Genomic DNA, 16,833 nt, shown 5'->3' on the forward strand with positions numbered 1-16,833 from the left:
CGGAATTGGCAAAAACTATCCTTGTTTGACCAACTAACACATGAGCCTTGTCAGGAAACAAAATGAGTTTAATTTTCTTTTTAAACAAATGAACTAATAATCCAAAGTTAGGTTTTCCTGTTCGTTTGCTTTAGTGCCTGAATTCAAATTGCAAAACAGAAAGGCAAAATGTGTAAGACCCACTGGTGACAGACAGAATGTCGCCTCCCTTGTGCCTCTCTAAAGCTCTCGGCTTTGAGCTGGGGTGGCAGGGATACACACTGAATGATGTCACGTATTGGGGTGGGTGCTATGACCTCAAGGCCCATGAAAGGTAGATAGATGTGTGCCTTTTGGTATCAACTATGACTTGCAGTTTTATACCAGAAGATTTTAGAGTACACACATAGGTGCTGAGACAGGCTCCAAAATGTGTCTTCAAGGACGGCTTCTCAAAATCAGATCTAAGGGTTAAAGCAGGGGGATGTGGAGAAAGGAGAAGAAATACTAGCGTTATTTTAGATTAAATCTAACACAAAGTGAAAAGCATCTTTTCAAATGGAAAATGTGAGAAAGGACAACTGTTTTCATGATTTTAACTACTAAAATGTAATAACCCACTTCAACAAGGAACAGGTCATTGAAGAAAGGAGTGCTAATTCATTCTGAGAAATGTATGACTGCAAGGAGAAGGCACAATTGGAAATGTCGGCTGTGCACTTAGTCGGACTCAGGCTACTTAAAACTCATTCTTCCTTGATCTGGCCCTGACAGGATGTGACAAGAGACTCTGCTGCATCACCATCTACACCCTCCTCTGATATTTATAAAGACGCCCGGGCTGCTGATGCGGCTAACAACTGCTCCAGGTGTAAGGCGTGAGCACGGAGTTCTCTTTGATCACCCCAGTGCCATTTCTGCTTCTAAAATATAAGTGTTCTAGACTGAGCGAGAGTCCCAGAGATGTGTCATAAAAACCCTCTTAGCTCTAAACAGTTTTCCTAAGTGGAATAGGTCAAAAAAAAAAAAAAAAAAAAGGAGACAATATTTTAACTTCTAAATGCAGCTACTCACAGGGAAAGCCTAAATAATGAGACAACACTATGAATTTCGGGTCAATGTTGCTACTGTATCCAAACATAATTTTGAAAACATAATGTTTTAGACACCCAGTGCATATACAGTTTAAAAAATTTTAAAATTCTGAAAATAGAACATTAAGTGATATTCTGTATTAAACAATAGGTAGTTCTCTCAGAATTTAATTAAAGACAAAACAGAGAAGTGGTAAAACTTTACTACAGATTAAATATAAATAGGGAGGTTTACTTGAGAGATAAGAAACTGGAGGATGAAAAAGTTTCTAACTATAAAAGCAAGTCACATCACTGCTCCACCTCTTGGCTAAGGTGGACAAGATTAAGTCAGAAATCCTAAGGCAGGTTTGAGGGACCAACCTAGGCGATTACTCTTATGTGACAGAAAATTCAGATCCAGCAGTGGCAGCTGTAACACGTGGTTATGAAAGGTAAGCGGTACTTGGGGCACAGTGCTCATCTCCACTACTAAGGACAGTTGTGACGTGGCCGTCTGGCAGGAGCTTACACACAGTTAGTTATTGGTGTGGAGGGCATGACTGCGTTACAGCAGAGAGAGAAGTGTAATTCTACGCAAAGACCTCTCAAACAGGTGAGAAAGGAAATGTTACCACATTAAGAAAGTTGGTAGTTACTGAAATAACGTGAAAACTCTTATTCTTCATTTCTAAACACTCCATAGAGCCTCAGACACTGAATGTTAACAGAGAGAAGACAAATCTCAGTGATTATATGCAGATCGTGTTCTCAAAGAATATGAAGGCAGTCAACATACTTAATGAAATACCCAAACAGCGCACAGAAACAACACGAAAGATAAAAAAGTCAACAAACCAATTCAAGGAAACTGAAGAGTATGTGAAGTTATGTGATGACACAAATAACTTGGTATTAACAAGCAGGCGAGGGGACCAAAGCATAAAGGAAAATCATTTTCCCTTAAAACATAGACGATGATGGGATCCCAGAACTCCAGAGGCAGGGGAATCACCACAAGCTCAAGGCCAACTCTGAACACACAGTGAGTTCCAAGCCAGCCAGGGTACCAGGTAAGAGCCTGTCTGGGAGGAAAAGGGAAGGGGCAGGGAGAGGAGGTATCACTGATGCAGTGGGAGAACATGGGCCAAGCCTGGTATCCTAGTTTTATACAGTAGCACTACAGAAGCAAAATAAAGCACATCCTCGTTAGAGGTCATGGTGGCCAGGGGGAATGAATGGGCTGAGGTATGACAACAATACCAACACCAACAACAACCTGGGATACAAAACTGCCACATCTTAGTTGATTGGGAAAAAACAGTAACAACTAAAGTATATAGTATGTGTTGCATTTATAAAAAGATAAATGGAGGGGGAGGGGTTAGTATGAAGATGGTATCTGTGGAGACTGAGCCTAAAGATTTTTATTTCATCTTTTTATGTTTGTAAGCATATCGAGAAAATATTACTACTACCAGTTAGAATTTTATTTCGAATTCTGTTTTCTTTACATTTCAACTTAATCATTTAAGGAAAAGCATTTACGCACAAAGAAAACTACAAAAAAAAAAAAAACAAAACAAAAAACAAAAAACAAAAAACAAAAAAAAAAAAAAAAAAAACCAAACACTGAAAAAGTCTTTTACTGAGAGACCAGCCAATCATACCATATAGGAATTGGAGGCTGGCAGATCTGTGAGTTCAAGGCCAGCCTTGTCTACCAAGTAAGTTCTTGGATATCCAGGACTGTGAGGCTTTGCCTCAAAAAGCAAACAACGAACAAACAAAAACATAAATATCCATTTACGTAGATAGCCCTACATCACTGTTAAATGGCTCTTCAGGCTACAAGGAGAGAGCAGTAGACAGCAGCAGCCACAGCCCACATTAATAAATACAGAGCTTTGGTAGAGGCAATTACATAAGTAAATACGAATGCTAGTGGGAGAAGGAAGAGTGCTGAGGCAGGGTCTTGATATATATACATATATATATATATATGTATATATATCATATACATATATATATCATATATATATATATGTATGTATGTATGTATGTATGTCCATCCATCCATCCATCCCAGGCTGGCCTTGAACCGATGATCCATCTGTCTCAGACCCCTCAGTGCTGATACTACATTTCAAAACACATTGTAGGCTGTTATAAGCCTACTGTGCTAAGGAAGATGCTGAAGTGTTCCTCATCCCGTAATGGACGTCAGTCCATCCTCCCCACTAGCCCCCTCGGGCTCTGGGGATAACATTACTTCTGTCCATTCTTCTGTACAGTTGATGTCTTGGTTTCCACAAATGAATGAAGACATGTGGTATTTGTCTCTGTGTCTGGCTTGTTTCACTTAACATAATGCTGCTTCACAATGACAGGGTTTCATTCTCTTTTTTGTAAATATATCCACTCATCCCCCGAAGGGTGTTCTTTTCAACATTCTGGCTATTGTGATAAACACAAGTGTGTAAAGTTCTTCCTTGTACAAGCTCACTTCACTATCATCACTCACATTCATAAATGGCGTAAAGGGGATGTAGGAGGTAATCACTGCAAAGCTGTATTACTGGGAACACACATATACAGACGTAACCGTCAGCAGCAACTAAGAGGGTATGGTGGGGATAGAAAAGGAAGTGTTTGTATACTACACACTCAAAGTAGGTTGTTATATGCTTAGAAGAGTAATTCTAATTAAATGCACAGGAAAGGAAAAGGAAGAAGGGAGTCAAAATAATACACTAACACTATTCAATTACACATAAGGACTGTTACCTTCAGGTAAAAGTAAAAGGTGGTGCTTATTAATGACTGAGTTTTGTATCTCCTCGACACCCGAGAATTTACATGTATTCAAATAGTCATCCAGCTTGACCTGACTGCAGCCATGTTGAGCAGTGACTATCATCTACCCTTCAATAAATAACTCTGGTATGTTTCCCCGTCATAGTATAAACAAACCAAACAATTTGAATGGTATGTGGAGTTTTATGGCTGAACCCTGGTCCCATCAAAGCCAAGAATGTGCTGACATCTTTGAAATTATCTTGACATAAACCAGATACTTTCCCACTCAGATGAAGTGGATTTTACCCTGCCTGCTACATAAGCCACCTTCCTTTAACCTAACTCACAGGGGTCTGTAAATGAGTCCCCTCAATACCCTGACAGCACTCTGCACTCTGCTTCTACCAAGTCCGAATTCCGTCCCTCCAAAGCAGGATGTGTCTGGCTGGCTGTCACATGCTGGGCCTGGAAGCGTATGGAAGCACTGATCTCCAACAACACAGATGCTGGCTGTACGAAGGGCAGACTTTAACAATGGAGTTAAGTTAATGAGGCTGTTACGGTTAAAGAGACACAGGACACAAGCAGGCACAGTGACAGCCCCGTGATTGAGCGGCAACACAGTGACAACCTGCAGGACAAGAGGAGTCCTGAACCAGCATCTGGAACTATGATAAAGAAACCGGAGGCTTCTTTTGTTTAAATGCACACATTCAGCTATTTGATAACTAAATTTTATATGCCACACTGTACATCCTTAAAAATACAAAATTGGAAATGTTTTTAAGAGTGGAACTACAACTGAAGAGATTTTAGTATCGGTCTATTATGATATTAAACAAAGAAAGGTGGTGGTGAATTACTGAAGGTTTTATTTACTAGTGAGCAGACCTATTAGAGAGATTAGTTTGCATCTCTATGGAAAACTACTTGCTAGAGAATAAATCCCATGAGGTGATTTGAACTCAGGGCGCAGCACACACACTGCTGATCGCAGTTCCCGATCTGTCACACAGGGTTATTTCTACCTGCATGTGGCAGTCACTGGAGAGACTCCTATCTGCATAAAGTGCTGAGCAAGAATGACAGATGAATGCTCACACGCTCACACGCTGGGCATCTACTCGGCCCAGTTCTCTCTCCAGAAGACACGATAGGAGGAAGAGGTGGAAGGCTATCTTCCAGGCCGCTTCTACACAGCTGGCCGTCCTACTCATAGGCTCACAAGAGCTCTGATTACCTGAAGACATGAACGTGACCTAGCCTGACAGGATTCCATGAAACAGGAAAAGAACAAAAAGGGGTGGCCCCTCCAGGAGGAAAAAACACAGGGAAGGAGTTAGTATGGAAAAGAAAGCAAATCAGAGGGGGCAGGGAAAGTGTCTGTGATCAAATTATGTTAATGTATGTATAAAAATCTTTATTATAAACCAGTAAGAAATTTTTAAAATGAGTTACCTATGACTTAAATGTCTATCAATTGAGAACACTGAAGCCAAGTGGCTGCTGTGTAAAATTTTCATTTTAAAAAAATTAATAATTTGTTTTTAAAGCAGTTAGTCAGAATTTATGATGTCAAAAACAGAACTGAAGTAAAGTTTTAGTAAAGGGGCTAAATAAAATCCTACTGAATTTCAGTGTGCTTCTCTGGAAAATAATTTTTAATCTATAGGTTTGAAGTGCTTTTGTCACATGAAAATGAAGCCAGTATTTTATTGAACGAGTTTCCGCCAGCTTCTTTATAGCACGCTCAAATATCATCAAACACTTCTGGAAAAACTGCGTCCGCATTTCTGTTATTTGTCCCAAATAACTATCCCTTTAGGAACAGGGGTCTTGATGTAACTAACCTTAAACTTGTAATCTCTATACCTCAGCCTCCAAGTTTCTATTGTATTTAGCAACTGGTATTTCTGTGTTTCTGTCTGTCTGTGGACAATGATAGTTATCTTTCTGTTTATCTTTTAGGAGCTGGGGATTGAAACCAGGGTCTTGCACATGCTAGACAGATACCATTAAGCCACTGAGCCATAAATTAATACCAAAGACATCTTTTTGGTTCACATGCATGACAATCTTCTTCTGTGTTTTTCAAGTTGGAAATTATATTAAATATCATTTGAAAAAGTTGAAAGGTGAATGGAAATACATAGTTTTAATATTTAACTTCATTTTATTTAAAAAAATAAATAACCTAGCAAATAAAGAAAACCACACACTGAAATTGGGTGGTCTGGTTAATTGTGGCTGTCAATTTGGGCATGTGAAAATATGTTTAATGAAACCATTAATATCACAGGTAAGAAAAATCGCATTTCCTTCCCCATGCTCTATGTAGAAACACAGATGTTGCTCTTTGATGAGTGAATGTGAGGAGGACTGCAAACATGGCTCAGCAGATAAGAGCACTGGCTGCTCCCAAGGGATCTGGGTTTGGTTCCCAGAATCCAAACTGGGGTGGGGATGAGGGAAAGGGTGCTCACATGCAGAAACATGTAAAAATAAGTCTTGAGTGACACTGGGTGGCATACACCTTTAAATGCGGTACTTAGAAAGTAGAAGCCCATGGGCAGAACGTTCTTGAGTTTATAGTTACACGGTGAGCTGCAGTGTGACCGACCCTATCTCACAAAACACACCACAGGACAGTAACAAACAAGTGTGTAGAAACTGCCAAAATCCGTACTTTTACTGCCTGTCAAATATGCATGAGACTAGATTTATATGTGAGCAGGACATCGACAAACATATGTTCATATATAGTTGTGGTTCCGTTAAAATCTTCAGTGTAGTTAAGTAAATCAAAATACATAGGGGCTTCAGGAACATTTTTTTTTGACATGATCTGTCACATCGCTTAAAGTATAAAAAAATACGATTACTGGCAATATCAGACAAAATGAAATCTACATTGTAACCAGGTCAACACGTTGTTATCAAAACTGTTCCCAACCCTCTGGAGTCTGATCGAGAAGAATCACAGATGTGAACTTTACAGAGGAAGATCTTGTCTGAAGAAATGCTCCCGGGGTTGTCTCAGGAGCCATTAGATTACAGCCTTCTGGTTCTGAATGAGACTTTATGTCGTTGATGCCTATGGAATGGCTAAGGGAATTCACTATGTTGAGGAAGGGCCAGTTCATTTTCACCAAGCTGCTGACTGGGAAACAGCTGTCTTATTCTACATCTGCTTTCACGGTCTTTCTGGTACCACGTCCAGCCCACAATTCTTTGTTATACTGTAGCCCAGTTACACTGGTTTCTGTCTCAAATCCAGTTATTGGTGTGCTACCATGACAACGCCATAGTCACTTGACCCACATGTGTGTTAATGTTTGGACGTTGGTTTTGTTGAAGCCATATAATTGGCTTCTTTTTATAACTTAAAACTTACACACAAAAGGACGACAGTATTAAAAATGTTACATCAACTACCGATGCAAAGTCCACGACTGAATGACAAACACTAACACTAGTCTTCTACTGTACTTGCCTTGACTTCCAGAAAGATTTACGGCCAAGTTCAGTTTCTCATTTATCCAAGTTGAGGGTCATACCAATACTGCATCAGGATTGAAGAATCTGGGACTCTAAATATATTTTCCAGACTATATTTTATGAGGAGACAGGTGACTTAGGTCACTGTTTCTTCCCGAAGATGATGACTAACGCAGATAGCAGATTGCAGAACAGCTACTTAACATTGAAAACAGTTCCTGCTATCAGTACCCGCTGGAAACCCAACCAACGTCTCATAACACAGTCCATAAATACGCTTATCCTACTCTCATTATAAATTAGAACTTGAAGATGTACTGAGCTCACCAATCAGAAAGAAAAAAAAATAGCCAGAAGACTAGAAAGGTAAAAATCCCATCACAGAAGAAGATGGCAGTTGTAATCTGGTAGCCCTCTTCATGAACAAGTGAACTTTAAATTGCAAAGATCAACAAATTCATTGTTTTTATCTTTTCGTGAGTATTAAAACGCTGTCCGCATGTATGTCTGTGGACAACAGGCATGCAGTGAGCACAGAGGCCAGGAAAGGGGCTCAGATGCCCAGGAAATGGTTGTGAGCCACTTTCTGGATGCCGGAAGCTGAGCTCAGACCCTCTTGAAGAGTAGCCTGTGCTCTTAACAGCTGAGCCATCTCCCCAGCCACTAGATTAAGAAAATTCATAAAGAAGTAGGTTAATGTGGTTAGGCCTAGTACTTTTTAAATCATCATTTAAAAGTAGTATAATTCTAAAACTCATTATCTAGTTTAACTCTTACAAGTTCCATCCAATGTAGGACTCAATCTTACCTATAGATAAACCATGTCTATTTCCCCCAAAGGCGGATAAATCCCTGATAGCTTCAAATCCACTCAAATAACAAATCAAAACAAAAACTTCAACTTAAACCTATTTATAATATAGTCCCAGGCTCCCGAGAACAAGTGCTTTCTCTCACTGCATGGTTTTCAAGACAGGGTTTCTCTGTTTCGCCCTGGCTGTCTTGGAACTTACTGTACACACCAGATGCCTTCAACTCAGAGTTTTGCCTAGCTTTGCCCCCTGACTCCTAAGGTTAAAAGCATTTGCAAAGTCCATACTCTTGGCTTGCAAATGTTTCTTCATTATTAAATAAATGAGTAAAATCCTTTATAGGTGATCAATTACAATAAGTTATCCATAATACAAAAACTGACTCTTCTAATCACTTTACAGCCGTGCTCTAACTTAGCGACTGTTATCTCCTGAGACTCGTTACGAGGTATTTCACTGGTGCAAGGATGACACGGGCTTTGTCTACACAATCCATCACTGAGGTAACGAGATCTCTGAATACCCTCAACGTCGCTGTAGAGCACATGACGGCATACAAGGTCATTAGCATGAAGGCCATTTATGGGGCTTGTGTGCAAATGACACTGCCATCCAGGTCAGAATACTTTTCATCTTGCAAAAAATGAAACTCTGGACAAAGTGGACAGTAACTCCTCATTCGTGCTAATCTCGGCCTTTGAGAATGACCGCTTCACACTCTCCATGACTCAGACTACAACAGATACCACATATTAGTAGAGGCATAAAGTATGTGATGGAGTGAATGACTTACTTCACTAAAGCAATAGAAACTCCCTAGGGACCTTTTATAAGAACACTGACCCACTCTTCAGGGTCCACCTGCAGGAACTACCTAACTCTAGTTATCTACCACACCATAGGGCTCATTCACATACAATTACATAGGAGATTTTGTGCTTCAAACTGTGCGTATTAAGAGGACATCAACAAATTAACGTATGCAGAAACGAAACTCCTGGGTCATGAGGTTAATACCAGCTTTAATTCACTGAAGAAGTAGCAACCCGTTCTCCACAGCAGTGATACCATAAATAATCTCATCCCTGGGTCACAAGGTCTCCAACTGCCCACATCTTTGCTGATGACTTTTAATTCTCCACACTTTATTCGTTTGTTTTGATAGTAGACTTTTAAATAGGTATAGAGTAGGCAATATAAACATTAAAAGAACAACAACAAAACTGTACTAATAGTTTAACATGAAATACTAAGGAGCCCCAGGAAATAAGAGGATTCGTAAGCCAGTGTTAAGAGCTTCTGAGACCTAGAAGAGAAAAGGGTGAGGAGAAGCCAAGAGCATAGAAGGACACCATCCCTGTACACTCTGCTTAAACTCCGGGCAGAGCGCTAATCCTTAGACTTTAGGAAGAAATCGATGAGAGGAGGTCAGGAGGGTGTGAGCGTAAGGAAGAGAAATTGTATCACAGAACAAATACCAGAGATCTCTTGTTCACAAATACAAAGAAAAAGGCAATCAGAGGATATCAGAAGAGGGCAGTGAAAACAGAGACAGCCCTGACAGTGCTCAGACTATGGACTTCTAGCCTCCAGAAATCTGAGAAATAAATTTCTGTTATTTAATCCTTTCAATCTGTATGTTCTGACATGGTCGCCACAACAAATTAATATCCAAAATCAAAAATGTAAGTCATTATTTTTGTATGTGGTTCTTAGGACCGAACCCAGGGCCTTGTGCATGCCAAGCAAGCGCTCTACCACTGAGCCCAAGGCTTTTCTCTATGTGTTTGATTTTTAAAAACAAATTACACTTCATTTTCTGTGTTGTGTGTATTGTGTAGATGCAGAAACCAATAGAAACTTTCACAGATTATCAAGTTCCATCCTGTGAATTCGAGGGATAGAGCTCAGGTTGTCTGGCTGGGAGCAAAGTGCCTTCACCCTCTCATGCACCTCGTCAGCCATTAAAGAAAAGGTAGGGAAAATCTCACATTACGGCCATAGCTGACTCTGAACTTCAGCTCTATCTTCTTCTGCCTCCTGGGTGCTGACATCACAATACTGGGCCACGTCCCTCCCCCAACGTCCAACAGTATTTTTAGAATCTTAATCTTAAGATAAGATTTTTGCCAAGTTTCTGGAGCTATCCTCAGATTCAGCGTGTAACCCAGGTAGGCATCCAACTTGTGCCCCTCGGCTTGTCTGAGCAGCTTCTGTTACCGCCCACTACAGCGGACTTTGCTTCTCTTTTGGCTGTTTCATCTCCAGTTGATCTGAGCTCACAATAGAAATGACTTGACAAGTCAAGCCATTTCACTTAAAGTTAATATTTAAAGCATTGGTGGGCGGAACATTTAAAATGTGCACTTAAGTCATCTAAGAGTTAACAAGAACAAAAGAAGGGAGGAAAGGAAGGGACAGCGCACACAGTTTTACATTTCTCCAGTCCTTGAGGTTAATTAGAATACAAGGAGAAACCATTAGTTAACAAACAAGGATGACCCTAGTCCACGAAAGCTGAACTAAGACTACAGAGTGAGATACTAACTTTCAGTGATTAGCTATTTCTTACGAATTGGAGCTTGAAAATTAACATTAACTCTTACCATCATATTAGCTCTTGATGCAGACTTTATTTTAAAATTTGCTTATTTCAGTATCTACTGAATGCCTTGGATATTTTTCAAATATATATTCATATGCAAATAAATATATGCATGTGTTTAAAATTCATAAAACACACAACTTAGATGCTGACATATGTCTGGCTAGTTTTGATGGTCCATGATTTACTCTCAGCACTCAAGAGGCTGAAGCAGGCAGATCACTAAATCTGAAGCCAGCCTGCTCTTCACGGCAAGTTCCAGTCAGAGCCACATTGTGAGAGCGGATCTCAAAATGAAAACAAAACGGAAACGACAAACAATGGGATACATATTTCTATCCACATGTTTATATAATGAAGATCGTGAATATGTTGTAGCAATAACCGTTCTCTACCTCAAGTTACATACAAAATTCACAGAGTTTTGCTATGTTTGGGAATGGGGTGACGTCGTGTTTCCCAGTCCAGCCTCACATCCATGATCCTCCTTACAGGAATCAGCCTGTAAAATGCCTCAAATTACAAGTGCATGCACTCTCCTCCATGAAATGAGAAGACGTTTGTTACACCACCTGACTTAGGGCTTGCTCGTTACTCTAGTGCTCCAGAGGCAAAGCAGAGTTCACATAGTGAGTTCTAGGCCATCCAAGTCTACAGAGCAAGACTCTGTTTTCAAGTAACAAAGGGCACAGAGCCACTGAAGGGTGAGGGGATGAGTGTGGCGAAGTGGCTGACATTATAGGCAAACAAAAAGACATGTCACTTACAAAATGAAAGTCAGGGCTATCCATGAAATAAGAACTTCTCTAAACAATAGCATGCAAAAATAATAGTGATGAATAAACACACTGAATTATTTCCAAACTTATCAATAAGGGGCCAGTTAAGTAATTCTTATTAGATGTTCTATTAAAGACTCAAATGAAAACAAACAACACGGTTTTGTGACAACACAATTGGAAAAGATTATGTAAAATAACCAAAAGTTTAAAAATATTTTGATACATTTTCATTTTAACTTTTAAAATATTTAACTAACCTGAGCCACTTTCATTGAATTCTGCGTGGACCCACCGGCATGATATTCAACTTTGAATTTTTTTACAAGTTCATCAAACCTACAATAAAATCACAGTAGAAGGTGAGTGAGCATGTCTGTTTTCACAGCATGCAAATTCCTCTAAGTAAATATAATTAGTTGGATCTTAAAATTATATACTCTTCTCCAGAAATTAATTCCTCCCGTAAATAGATAATTTTAATCCTAAATATGTACTGCCTGAACTTGGCCATCATACTAAACAGACAGTAAATTAGCCAAACGAGCGTCGCGTGTGGCGTGTGGCCTATCAAAGCCGGAATCCTGGGGTGGCGTGCACCTGTGACTGCGAGAGATGCAAACACAAGGTCAGAAAGGAAGGTCAATCAGGTGATGCAGCTGGATCAAGGGCAGCCTGGGCTACAGGACACGCTGTCTCAAAAGTAAAACCAAAGAGCAAAAACACTTCATCCGAGAATTATAGGAATTTTAAAAATGAGTATTTTTTCCTTATTCATACAAGCATTTTCTACAGGAAAAAAAAAATGCCCTTGCAGTCATTATGGAAGACCTGAAAATTATACCTTTACATTTCAGAAGAGATGTACTGACGTCCAAACATTATGTTTTACATAGCATGAAATTTTTTGAAAATTAGAAAGGAATTTCAAACGTACAACAAAACATTTTCTAACAAAAATCAAACGTAAGAAATAGGTAGTAATGAAAAACACAGTAAAATATGGGTTTTAAGCAATGCATTTGCAAAACTATTTCCACCTTAGGCTTGGAGTTAAATTTAAAAGTTTGATCCGTCATAGGAAAGCTCTTACTAGAACAATGTAAAGATTCCCAGACTACACAGAAATAAGAATTAGTTTGTTCTACTTTTTTGTTTCCTCAATCTTTCTATTTTCCCCATTTCTTTTCTTCTTTCTGAAGTTTCTTCTAACAGTTTTAAGTTATAATAGAGTAGGAAGAGAGCACATGGGAGACCCTAATGTCAACAGCCAGCACTGCAAACACACACACACACACACACACACACACACACACACACACACACACACACACACACAGAGAATGAGTGTAATATACACACATATATTCACAAACTATATTCACTCACTTAAAATACACCACAGTTATATCCATGTTTGTGTATCCTGGGTTTTGTGTTTTTCCATATGAAGTTGAGAATTGCTCTTTCCATGTCTGTGAAGAACAGTGTTGGAGTTGTGATGGGAATTTCACTGAATCTGTGGATTGCTTTTGGTAGGATGGGTACTGAGATTCTCTCACAGCTTGAGGTAGTTTGAATACAAATGCCCCACCAGCTCATCTAACTCAAATGCATGGGAAGTGGAGTGCTTGAAAGGATTAGTAGGTGTGCTCCTGTTGGACCAAGTGTGAAACTGGGGGTAGAATTTGGGGTTGCAAAAACTCAAGCCAGGCCCAGTGGCTCTCCCTGTGCTGCCTGCATATCTGGATGTAGAACTCTGTTTCTCCAGCATCATGACTGCCTGCAGGCTGTCATGCTTCCTCACCGTGACGATTATGGACTGACCCTCTGAAACCCTTTGCAAGTGAGCTCCAGTTACAGGCTTTCCTTCATAAGAGCTGCAGTGGTTGGGTATCTCTTCACAGCAACAGAACTGCCTGACAAAAGGCTTATGTCTGTAGTGGCATTCACTCTACCACAGTTACTGATGAATGGATCTGTCGGCGGAAACTTAAATTGCTTCTATTTTTTCCTACTGTGAATACATGCACAAGTGTTGTAGACACATCCTCATTGTTATTTGGTGTGTGTAGTCCTCTTAATTCAGATGTTTTCCTTTCTGAGGAACTACCTACTTAGGAAAACTTGATTGTCTAACTATCTGTAAAGAGCCAAAACAGAACAGCACTTTTCCAAGAAGACTAGTTAAACAGGCAGTAAAAGGGTATAATTAAGTAAGGAAACTATGAAAAGGCAGATCACAAACATAACATAAAATATGAAAGACAAATAAAAAGATCTACTTAGGTGATCTAACATCCACCACTGAGAAATGTCAGAAAAGAAGACCAGCAATAATAAAGGGTTTCTTTGTTATTGCTTCTGCATGAATTCTGTATGAATTAGGTGGGGGCTGGAATTCATACAAAATTCTATTTCTGGGGCACTTTCCCAGAGAAAACTGCAAAACATAAAAAGTTCCATGTAAAAAGCTGCTTACAAAAATCTAAAACAACATAAATATCCAAGATCCGCTCTTTGAGTCAGGACAACGGAAGAACCTGGGCAACTGTAATTATTTACAGGCTGTGTTACAGGGCGGGATTAGGACGCTGTGTGTAGCTATGACTCACACAGCGGCCAACTACAACAGACAAACATAATGATGGCATTAAAAGGAGGTGTGGTTGTGTGACACATCCTTTGATCCCACATTCGGGAGACAGTGTCAGGGAGATCTCTGAAATCCTGGCCAGCCAAGACACAGTGAGACTTTGTATCAAAAGTAGGAAGCAAATAAATATAAAGTCAATAGAACAAAAAAATGTTATGCATGAACATTTACTGTTATAAAACACCGATATAATTTGGAATAGTTTATATTTCAATGGAATTGCCAGGAAGTTCCACTCAATGTGAGAATGTCTTATTTACAATTAATAGAAAATAACCAGAAAGAAAAATATTAACACTCATAGTGCATCTTTTATACAAACCTTTTCTGTGTTCCACAATTTCATCATGGATACATTTAAATATTTTTATATGAGGACGCTTTGATTCATGTCATGAAATTCAGGCCAGAATTTCAAAAGAAGTACACTATATGAAAAAGAAAAGACATCTTACCTTTCTAAAGTTGTTTTTGTAGTCTGTTGGTATTTGAGATATGGCCTCACTACCTATATAACCCTGGCTAGCCTTGAACTCACTTTGTACACCAGACTGGCCTAGAACTCATAGAGATCCACTTGCCTCTGTCTTCTGAGCACTGAGGTTTTTTTTTTTTAATATTTATTTACTTATCTTTAATGTACATGAATACACTGTAGCTGTCCTCAGACACACCAGAAGAGGGCATCAGATCCCATTACAGATGGTTGTGAGCCACCATGTGGTTGCTGGGATTTGAACTCAGGACCTCTGGAAGAGCACTCAGTGCTCTTAACTGTTGAGCCATCTCTCCAGCGCCTGGAGAGATGGGAGCACTGAGATTAAAGGCCAGTGAGAGCTAAAGCCTGGCTTCTATCAAAAATACTATGTGTAGGAGAGATGATCTAAGTAATGTAAGGTTCGCATCACAAGCTCCTTCATGAATAACAGTGCCTGGACAGTTAATGTGGTTCTCTCTACATCTGCTTTGCTAATGAGGAAAGGAAGAGCAGTACAGGGAGAAGAGAGGCCTTGAAGACCAGTGAGTAATAGGTAAAGCTGCAGTTAACACACTGGCTGCTTACTAATAAAGACCTTGAGACTGTGCACCACACACAAACGTGGAGCGTTAGCGAGTGCAGTGTTCGGATGTGCATTCTGAAACCGCGAGAGCTCTGACTTCTGAGGGAAGAGGCAGACGCTGAGGAGTCCCCAGCTAAGGGCTGACTGGAACTAGCACTGTAGTCATTGTTACTAATCAAGGAGGTCATGTGAAGGTCAGGGGTTCCACGATGGACTGGAACCGACGTTAGAGCAAAACATGGTACCTAGTTTTTGCTTCCTCTCATTAAAAAAAAACTAAAATAAACCAAACTGGTCATCTCATAAGATCCCCAGTTTCCATTTCATAAAGTTAGAATGAAGAATAGCAAACAATTTTCAAGAAGTTTTATTTGACAAAAGCAGTCTGCAGAAGGAAAGAATACACGCTTTGTGATATACAAGTTAGAGAAGCTAGCACTCGGGAATAAAGACTAGTACTTCAAAACAGCAACACGCGTGCGCAGGAACAGGAACGGGGCTGGAAGGTGGCTCTCTCTGTCTTCTGGACAAGCAGCTTTGGTTTGCAGAACCCTCGCGGACTGCTCACGACCTGTACCTACAGTTCTAGAGTGAGACTCTTTCCAGGCTTTAGCGGGGACAGACGTGCACCACGGATGTGCACAAACCACAGTCCTACACACAAAACTAAAAAAGAAAAACAACAGCCACTTGCACCTGCCCACGCGACTGAGGTACTCTGGAGAGGTGCGGTCAGGTCAAGGCCAGTCCGGGTGACACGCTTGGCTCAGCAGCTGTGAGAATTGGCCAGAGAAGCTGACCATTTGAGTTTCATCCCTGGAATCTAACATGGAAGAAGCAAACCAACTCCTAAAAGACATCATTTGTGTGTGTGCACACAAAAGAGTAAGAGAATTAAATCCAAATAGGAACAGTACTGGGGGGAGTCTCCTATAATATTCACTATAACTCAGAAAAGCCATCAGGGCGCTCTCTTAAATCTACAGATTTTCATAGTAACAGAAAGTAAGTTTTGCTCCTATGATTTGAAGGAGAACATGCTGTGACACCTCTCTCTCTCTCTCTTTCTCTCTCTCTCCTCCCTTCCTTTCTGATTTTTCAAGACAAGGTTTTTCTGTGTAGCTCCGGCTGTCTTGAAACTCACTCTGTTGACCAGACGAACAGTTCTTACTCAAGAGATCCACCTGCCTCTGCCTCCCAAGTCCCAAAATTAAAGATGTGTACCAATCTATTCCTTACTCACCTTTAAGACACGGTTTCCAAAATAAGTTTGCAAACTAGCAAGCCACATGGGAAAGTTAGACAGAAATGCTGGGAACAGTAACTTCCTCTTCGGATAGCCCCAGTAAGGACAATAACAAATGCATAACTGACAATGGTAATATACTTCATGTTACACAAAACTATCCCCGAGAAACGCCCTCCCTCGCACTCCCGCTTCCCGCCACACCTTTCTGTGCTGACAAGGAAACCCTGGCCAGCCAATCAGTTAGTGAGTGTAACTAGTTAGCAGCATGATTAGTTATAGGAAAATCCACAGAAGACACAGTGTGATGCATTTTTTTTGCAGT

The 16,833-nt window shown here is 40.1% G+C and overlaps 1 protein-coding gene across 2 annotated transcripts in view; it reads right to left on the reverse strand.

Moving 5' to 3' along the window:
- The window catches only part of Adk (adenosine kinase), a 383,203-nt gene that overhangs the window by 248,539 nt on the left and 117,831 nt on the right, over positions 1 to 16,833 (reverse strand). For both annotated transcript variants that reach the window (NM_012895.3, XM_006251631.3), the window contains exon 4: positions 11,806 to 11,884. In NM_012895.3, the coding sequence (NP_037027.2) occupies positions 11,806 to 11,884 (79 nt within the window). The remainder of the gene's footprint in view (positions 1 to 11,805; positions 11,885 to 16,833) is intronic.

The sequence above is a fragment of the Rattus norvegicus genome, chromosome 15 (genome assembly GCF_036323735.1).
Source record: "Rattus norvegicus strain BN/NHsdMcwi chromosome 15, GRCr8, whole genome shotgun sequence".
Taxonomy (NCBI): domain Eukaryota; kingdom Metazoa; phylum Chordata; class Mammalia; order Rodentia; family Muridae; genus Rattus; species Rattus norvegicus.